At 40.8% G+C, this 9,518-nt stretch overlaps 1 protein-coding gene across 2 annotated transcripts in view; it reads left to right on the top strand.

The window, feature by feature from the left end:
- PGM5 (phosphoglucomutase 5) overlaps window positions 1-9,518 on the top strand; it is a 194,327-nt gene that overhangs the window by 24,365 nt on the left and 160,444 nt on the right. For both annotated transcript variants that reach the window (XM_040449414.1, XM_040449413.1), the window contains exons 3-4: window positions 4,394-4,540; window positions 8,001-8,126. In XM_040449414.1, the coding sequence (XP_040305348.1) occupies window positions 4,394-4,540; window positions 8,001-8,126 (273 nt within the window). The remainder of the gene's footprint in view (window positions 1-4,393; window positions 4,541-8,000; window positions 8,127-9,518) is intronic.

Raw genomic sequence — 9,518 nt, 5'->3', positions numbered from 1 at the left:
GTTTATTTATTTTTGGGGGGACAGAGAGAGACAGGGCGTGAACGGGGGAGGGGCAGAGAGAGAGGGAGACACAGAATCAGAAACAGGCTCCAGGCTCTGAGCCATCAGCCCAGAGCCTGACGTGGGGCTCGAACTCACAGACCGCGAGATCGTGACCTGGCTGAAGTCGGACGCTCAACCGACTGCGCCACCCAGGCGCCCCTCGAAACATAATTTTAAACACATATTAAGTTAAGGAGAATAATAAATGGGTAGCTTGTGTCCATTATTTGTTTTTCCATTTTGCGCTTTTTTGTCCCCTAAAAGATTTTAAGGTAAATTAGAGCCTGAAGACATTTTACACCTAGATATTTCTGAATACATCTCTTCAAAAGAAAGACCTATTCCTACATAACTACATTATGAGGCCTAACAAAAATAACACTAATTCCCTAACATCCTCTAAAACCTAATCTATATTGAAATTTTTCTAGTTGCCTCCAAAATGTTATTTATAGCTGTTTCATCCCAGAACAGGATTCATCCCAGAACCATGCCTTCCATCTGCTCGTCAAGTCTCTAAATTTTAATCTTGAGCCCTGGGTCTGCTATTATAGGTGGGTAGGAGCTGATTTTTAACCAACAGCAGTTACTTTTATGAAGCTGAAGGCAATATTTATTATTTCCCCCTCCCTACAGCCATTTGGGACATTATCCAAGCAAAGGAACTTCACTCCCATCAAGTGTTAAAAAAAAAAAAAAAAAAAAAAAAAAGACCCGCAAAACACCTTACAAAGTGTCCCGTGATGGGAGAAGCTCTCCTTCATTAAAAATCACACCTAGGACCACATCTAGTCTTGCAACAGGTACTGAGAATTTCAGGAAATAACAGGCAGTATTCAGGTATTTTATATGCTGTTAACGCAAGAAATCGAATGGGCTCAGAAAATGGGAGTTTGCAGAGAAATACGTTATGTAAGTTGCCAAACTAAGCAATGGATTTCAAGTAAGCATTTGGAATTTATGTTTGGTTTCATATCTTGTAAGAACAGCTCAGTCATCTCGATGACATCCTGTGCGGCATAAAGGGAGAAGATATTATTTAAATACCCATTTTGTAGACTAAATTACAGGAGGAAGCGAGACCTACTCAGCCATAGAGGGAGGGGATTGAGTTTATCATTTAGCCTTTGACTATATTGAAAGTCCCTCTCTTACACTTAATTCTTCATGTTTCCATGCCTTGGCATCATTAATGAAGCTCACAATCCTGATGGCATAGAGAGATTCAGTTGGTTTCTTCCCACTGAAAGTAGAATGAATTTTACCATAAGTTCTTTTTCAGGAGAAGCATTCACCTCTTTTCATTGTGTGCCATACAGATACATTTTATGGAATTAGTAGGCACATTCAGGGAAATGGGACACATCTGCAACTATGTTGTTTTTATCTTATCTTATCTTATCTTATCTTATCTTATCTTTTTATTTTTATCTTATCTTATTTTGTGTTTATTTATTTATTTTGAGAGACAGAGCATAAGCAGCAGGAAGGGCGGAGAGAGAGAACCCCGAGGAGGCTCCGTGCTCAGTGCAGAGCCCAACGTGGGGCTTGAACTCATGATGGGGAGGGAGATCATGACCTGAGCCGAAATCAAGAGTCTGACGCTTAACTAACTGAACCCCCCAGGCGTCCCTGGAACTATGTTGCTTTTAAAATGGATTTAGAGCACAGGACCATTGTGAGCACGTTTTTAAGTATAGGGGAAGATGCTAGAGGGGAAATGGAATCAGTAACAAAAATACTGGATGTTTTTTGAATCTTACAATGTGCCGGGCACCATAGTCTGACCTTTATTTACATGCATTGTCTCCCTTAATCCTCCTAACAGCCCGATGAAGTGACTGAGGAATAAAATGGTTTCAGAAACTTAACGCCATGTCACAGAATCAGTAAGCTGTGGCGCTCAATCAGAGCCTAGATTCGGAGAAGAGGGCAGAACATTTGAATAAGAAGGCAAGGAAATGGGGAAGGAAGCAACTCTGAGGGGTGCAGAATGGAAGTCTGGGGAAATAGTTCCTAGATCTATGCAAAAAGAAAGTAAGAAGAAGGGTTGCCTGCTCAGATCATGGGACAAGGATAAAGAAGGGACTTGGAACATATTTTGTAAAAGGTGCTCTGGAAACTTTGTTGAGAATTCATAGGAAGTTGTGCAGTGAAGCAGCCTCATTCTTAGGGGCAAGCAGTTGGTGTTATTTTGTAACCGCCCCCAGCAATGTGGGGGAGTCTGGGAATGGCAGCGTGGGCTTGGCACGGCCTCGGGGGGGCTTGTACTCATTACGGATGTCTGAGCTGCCATCGGACTATTAGGATTCAAAATCCAGCCTCTGTTAATTACCAGTGATGGGACCTTGGTTAAGGGTCTCCCCCCTTCTTCAAATTTCAGTTTCCCCATTTGGAAAATGAGGATAATAAGAATTCTTCCTTCATCTGCTTTTTGTGAGTGCCCAATTCCATATGAAGTGTGAAATGCGGTGTATGTAAGTTTCAGTACAGGTTGGCTCATGTTATTATGCTAACAAAGGTATGGCTCAAATGGTGGACCAGAGGGTCTTGCCTGGGATAAGAGACCACGGAAACTAGAATGGACCACTAGCCTGTGATTAATCAGGTGATGACGAGCATTAGTATAGGAATGAGCAGGTTCAGCAGAGGTACAGAGTAGGGTGGCTGGCGGATCAGGAATTTATGGGCTGAGGACAACCAAATTTGATATTTTTCAAAGGATTTCAAGCGACAACAATACTTCAGGTATGACTCTGCCAGCCATTGGCTAAAATGAAGAGGAAAAGTCGTCGGAGTAGATGACGTCAAGGAACTTGGAAGTTGTCAGCGGCTACAGAGGTTGCTGATGAACTGTGAGGGTAACAATGTGAGTGGCTGATAGGCATCATAGAAAACCAACATTCTAGAAGCTGTTTTCCTTTTGGAAACAGGTGTGCTTTGTCATTAAAATTCGGACTGTTTAAAAGTGAGGGACAGAGCTGGCTATTGTATTCGTGTAGCTCTAAGGATTAGGATAGAAAAGAAATTATTTCTAGATTTCTCTTCAGTTGAAAGTTACAATATAGTTGGGTAATTCATACACAACCCATCTATTGTCTAGCGTTTATATTTTAGATCTCAGTGTACTTATTTGATTTCCCAAACTTGTTGCAAAAAATCTAAAGTGACTTGCATTAAGATGTAAAAATTAAAAAGAAAAGAAAAACAGAAAGAGGACGAATTGTTGATTTTCTATTCATTTAAAGTGTATCACAACCTAATTGTCCTTTTGATTTTATAAGGAAACGGATCAAATATTTTTTGTTTAAACCTTATTTCATTTATTTAAAAAAGTTTTCTTAAAATTTTTTAGATGTTTTATTTATTTATTTATTTATTTATTTATTTATTTATTTATTTATTTTTGAAGGAGAGAGAGAGAGACAGAGCATGAGCAGGGGAGGGGCAGAGAGAGAGAGGGAGACACAGAATCCGAAGCAGGCTCCGGGCTCCGAGCTGTCAGCACAGAGCCCCGATGCGGGGCTTGAACCCACGAACTGTGAGATCATGACCTGAGCCGCAGTTGGACGCTTAACCGACTGAGCCACCCAGGCGCCCCTATTTAAAAAAGTTTTTAACTTTATGTATTTTGAGAGAGGCAGAGTGAGTGGGGGAGGGGCAGAGAAAGAGGGAGACCGAGAATCCCAAGCACAGGCTGTGCTGCCGGTGCAGAGCCCGATGCGGGGCTCAAACCCACAAAACCATGAGATCGTGACCTGAGCCGAAACCAAGAGTCAGAAGCTTAACCGACTGAACCACCCAGGCACCCTGCTTTAACCTCCTTTTAAGAACTTGGAAGTCACTAGAGAGCGTGAGTTGGGGGAAATAGTTGACCCTGTAAGCTGCCTCAACAAGGCAGCAGACCTGGGAGTAGAAGCCATACTTTCTTTCTCTAGATGCACTTAGGAGGCTGCAGTTTAAATCTGGGATCCCTCACTTGTGTCAAGTGCATATCCCATTGATGTCTCATATCCTGAATAAAGCAGATTACATAACCGGGTCTCCCTAGCAGGTGTGAAACTATTTTTAGGGAAGTTGTATCATTACTCAGAAGCGGATTCAGACAAACAAACATGTGGGTTATTAGCCTATGTAGAACAGGTGAGGCTGACCAAATTTCCTCCATCATGGATGAATACAGCGTAAGGAATACAGAGGCTAACCGAACTGTGAACTGTTTGTCCACTGTTTGGAGAACAAATGCACCTTTCTTTTGCTTGGCGGTGAAGGAGATGGCACATCTCTGATCGAAACTGCAGACACCTTTTAAAAAATTTCTTTTGGGTGACGCGCTATTTTCACGTGTTAGGTCCTGCCCCAGATGTGGTCTCCGACAAAATCTATCAGATCAGCAAGACAATTGAGGAGTACGCCATATGTCCTGATCTTCGAATCGACCTATCTCGGCTTGGAAGACAAGAATTTGACCTGGAGAACAAATTCAAGCCATTCAGAGGTAATAGATTATATTTTGAAAAAGAATAGCTCCGTGAATGGGGGTGACTCTATCTTCTGCAGGGGAGGGCACACATTAAAGCGTTTGGATTGTCCATTTGGGGATTGATTTTTGAGAAATAGATGTACCACGACTGCGGTGCACCGAGAAGTCCGAGCAGCCAAGATCTTCAGAACTGGCAACTTTCGAAAATGACTTTCTAAACCCAAGATCACTTTCAGTAGAGGAAAAATGTCATGGCTGACTCCGTTATAGCATTCCAAGGATAGTCTGTGAATTGCCAAAACATGTCTTTGCTTTTCTAATCAATTAAGGCGAAGTTGCTGGAATGCCTTAAACAGTTGAGGAGAGACTCAACAAGGTAGTGGGGTTCTTAAAATGGCCCATGGAAGGTAGGCATTTCTTTTCCAAGCCAGAACCATGCCATTCAACTTGATTTAATGCACAAGTAGTCACCTATTCTATAGCAAGTACTGTGTTAAGAGATTTTACAAAGGAACTCAGTAAGTACTGAATGGAGTTAGGCAAAGAACAGAATGAAATTGCCCCAAATATCCTATACCGTAGAGTGACTAAAATTTCTGGAGTACTCAGATTATAACCTTTAAATTTGTGGGTTAATATTGAACCATATAATACCATCAATATCATATATGCATATAGCATATTATTATCCCCCTCTCTTTTATCTTACTGCTTTTGCCTAGAAGGCATACAATTAGTGATAAAGCCAACTATTTACTCCTTTAGCGCCCTATAAGCTTGACTACAGTTTGTGTTAAGGTGTTGTCTTTAGTTGACTTAGCTAAAAGGATGAAATGCCTGGCTGACAGGCACATGGCATTTGTGGGACAGAGAAAACCTTGAAATGGACTGTTGCGGGGTCACACTGTTGAGCTAACACGACTGCCTTTTTCTTGAAGGATTTTGAGTCCATTGCTTGCTTAGCCAGTCGGCAGACATTGACTGAAAGCCACGTGATACTGGAAGCCATGTGCCTCCTTTTGTAAATCTAGCTGGGAGCGTGCACACGCACACACACATGCACACGCGATGTCTTGACAACTATCGACAAGAGACGTATTACGTGAAACAAAATGACTTAAACATGCTTGCGTACATACATTTGGGAAAACTGGACAAGGAAGTGACTGGGAAAAACCAGGCGTTACCGTCAGGAAGCAGTTGTTATTGATTTATTGATTTTTGGTTCCTTCACGATTTTTATGGTTGTTCCGGAGAGCCCCGTGTCTTTGGTGAGCTCAGAGTCAGGCAGTTGATGCAGCCCCATTGCTAGTGTGCTGAGTTTTCTCAAATGCTCCGGATACCAGGAGGCGGGCAGAAGACTTCCTTGGCTTCCAGGAAGAATTTGGGGATGAGTGTTTGGGATGATCTCTGTGCTGTGTTCTTGCTGCTCTAAATGTTGAGCAAGGCTTGAGTTAATTGGAAACACGTTCATTCCTTGGCATTGCCCCTTAAAGGGTCAAGAGCATGAACTACTTGACGCGAACTTTCAGTTTTCACTGAATTCTACTTCCTTGTTTTTTACATTTCTGTTTACCATGTGTTATCTGCTATGAATACCAAGTATATTTAGGCCAGCGGTTCAAGAATTAAAGAACCGGAGTGAAACTGCCAAAAATATTCTCGTATCTTACAGAGTGAGTAAGACTTCTAATGTATTTAGGACATAACCTTTTGTTTTATAAATTATTATTTTTTTTTATTGTGGTAGAATATACATAACGTAAACTTTTCCATCTTAACCATTTTTAGGTCTACATTTCATATAAATCCTTGATTTATTGTACAAATTAATATCTTCCTCGTGTCAAAAGATTAGTCATCACTTTATTAATTGCTTAGTTTATTGTATAATTAATATCCCCCTCATGTCAAAAGATTACTTAAAAATTTTTTTTAAATGTTTTTATGTATTTTTGAGACAGAGACAGAACATGAGCAGGGGAGGGGCAGAGAGAGAGGGAGACACAGAATCCGAAGCAGGCTCCAGGCTCCGAGCTGTCAGCACAGAGCCCGACACGGGACTCGAACTCACGGAGCGTGAGATCATGACCTGAGCTGAAGTCAGACGCTTAACCAACTGAGCCACCCGGGCGCCCCAAAGGATTACTTTCTAGTGAACACAAACCATTTTGTGTTCATTAAAAACTAATTACAGTATATATGAATGGGCACGCATACTACATTGATTTAAGTGCAAGGAAAAATATTTCTAGATTTGTATTTGACAAGATGATGAGACAGTTTCATATAGAATATTAAAATTCCATCCATTAGGGGTGCCTGGGTGGCTCATTCAGTTGAGCATCTGACTTCGGCTCAGGCCACGATGTCACAGTTTGTGAGTTCGAGCCCCACATTGGGCTTGCTGCTCTCAGCACAGAGCCCACTTCAGATCTTCTGTTCCCCTCTCTCTCTGTCCCTGCCCTGCACGCACTCTCTATCTCTCTCGAAAATAAATAAAACACTAAAAAATATTTTTAAATTCTATCCATTAAATGTTATGCCTGGATTTACTGAAAATTATTAAAGACGGATTGATAATATCTTACCAGGTTTAATATTTCAGAATTTGAAAAATTTGAAAGACAACATCCATACATGTCAACATAAGTATGAGTTTAAAAGCAGGGCTTATGGACAAATTTTAGTGCCTAAAGAGTCAAATATTTACTATTCTAGGGAAAGTATTTTCTCAGTACTAATTACATGCTGATGGCCAAGTCTGAAAAATGTAATGTGTTTTGGGTTTTGTGTATCTGTCAAATAACTGGAAAAGACTAGTTTTGGATTTCTGGTCAGCGGGTGGTAACAGACATTGAAGAACATTCGTGTTTAACGAGGATTTCTAAGTATCTGGCATTGACCCTGAAATTGGGACTGGACTGGGCACACGAGAGACTTCGCACAGACTCAAGAATATATCCTTCATCACCAATTCCAACCCTGGATTTGGTGGTCACAAAGGCATTTAGAAAGTAGGGATCACTGAAGTCACTCCTTGATTGGTTCCAAGCCTGCTGAGTCATTGTTTGGCTAACCCCCACAGGAGAGGAACAGGGTGTGCCCAGGTGCCTCTTAGCATTGGGGTGTGTGCATTTTTTGGGGAGGAGGTGTTAGAAGGATGGTGGGATAAGAGGGCGTAGTTTTTATCCGAACGACTTTATTTTGTGGTTGATTTTTCATGTGCAAAGAAGGACGTATAACTTGTACTATTTATACCCAATAATGGCCTGAAAAGTGTGTAGGATCTTGATTGTGCCTTAATTTGTGACTTAGCCTACAAATGGGCACTTGGCTTCCCACATGATGTGTAGGGTTCTGATGGAACTGTGATCGGAACTTCATGCTTTTAGGGTAGTGATTCTTCTTTTCGTTCCCAAGTATACTTCATGGGTATGGTCATTGACGTTTCCTTTTGCTTTTCTATCCTTAGTGGAGATAGTGGACCCAGTAGATATCTATCTCAACCTCCTTCGGACCATCTTTGACTTTAATGCCATCAAGAGTTTGCTGACAGGGCCCGGCCAACTGAAGATCCGAGTTGATGCGATGCACGGAGGTAAGTTCGTGGTCTTCTCCCAATTGGTGGCCAAGAAATGTTGAAGAGGCCTCTACCCATGTTGGGTTTCTGAGATTATGAGGAAGATTGGGTTCATGGATATTCACACAATGTGTGTGTGTTCAGATACACTAATTATATCATCATTTTGGTAAGATTGGTGTCCAGTGTCTACCCTATCATAACTCTTAATCCCCATACTCTCCCAGGATCTATATCTTCTCACTTCATGTTCCTGGAGATCTCTGAGGTGCTCCCCTCTGCACTGGTTGCTCTCTTGAGTTGTTGTTGTCCTTATCATCATTCTAGTAATTCTCTTTACCCCTTTCTCATGTTGACTCTCCTTATGTCCACATCCTTTGTCTTCCATTTTTGTGATTTACCTCCTTGTTTTGGAGGAACAGATTCTCCAGGAGCTCGGAGAGAAACCTGATGGGAGCTGAATGTGTTGAGTCATTGCATATCTGAAAATACCTTTTTTTTCTTGTTCTCACGGGATATTTATTTGTCTAGATATAGAAATTTAAGATGGATATTACTTTCCTTCAGAAGTTTGAGGGCATTGCTCCATTGCCTTATAGCCAATTGTATTGAATTTGAGAAATCTGATGCTATTCTGATTTTTAATCCAGGTATGAAATCTTTGCTTTTTCTTCTCTGGAGGCTTTTAGGGTCTTTGGCTTATCATTACTGTTCCTACCTTTTGTTCTGATGAGTCTTAATGTGGGACTATTTTCTTCTATTGTGCTGGCTACTTGGGAGATCCTCTTAATCTGGAAACTTGTATCCTTTAATTCTGGAGCATTTTCTTAAATTACTTCTTGAATGATTTCCTCTATTATTTTCTCTTTCCTTTCCTTCCAGAATGGTTATTGTTTAGGTATTAGTGTTCCTATTCTCTCCTCTACACCTCCCCCGCCACCCCTATTTTCCTTTTCTTTGTTTTGTGCTACTTTCTGGGAGATTTCCTCAACTTTTTTTCTAAGCCCTCCCATTAAGTTTTTCAGTTCCACTATCATATTTCTAATTTCCAAAAACTGTTTTTTCATTTCCACATAATCTCTTTTAAAAAATAGTGGGCCTATTCATGTTTCATGAGTGCCATATTTTTTAAATGTCAGGTTTACTGATTTATACGTGGTAAAACTGACATCTTTTAGGCATACAGTTTGATGAAGTTTGACAAAAATATATAGTCATGTGATGACTATGACATTCAAGATATAGAGAATTTCCCCCACTCTAGAAAATTACCTTGTGGCACTTTGTAATCATACCCCTTATCCTAACCCATAGCTCCTGGAAATCACTCATCTGCTTTTGCCCCTATAATTTTGCCTTTTACAGATAGCCATGTAAATGGAAGCACAAAATATATACCCCTTTATTTTA

This window comes from Herpailurus yagouaroundi, unplaced genomic scaffold, assembly GCF_014898765.1.
Source record: "Herpailurus yagouaroundi ecotype Mexico unplaced genomic scaffold, PumYag 199, whole genome shotgun sequence".
NCBI lineage: Eukaryota > Metazoa > Chordata > Mammalia > Carnivora > Felidae > Herpailurus > Herpailurus yagouaroundi.
Note: the sequence above shows the minus strand (reverse complement) of the source record. Positions and strands in the feature narration are given on the sequence as shown.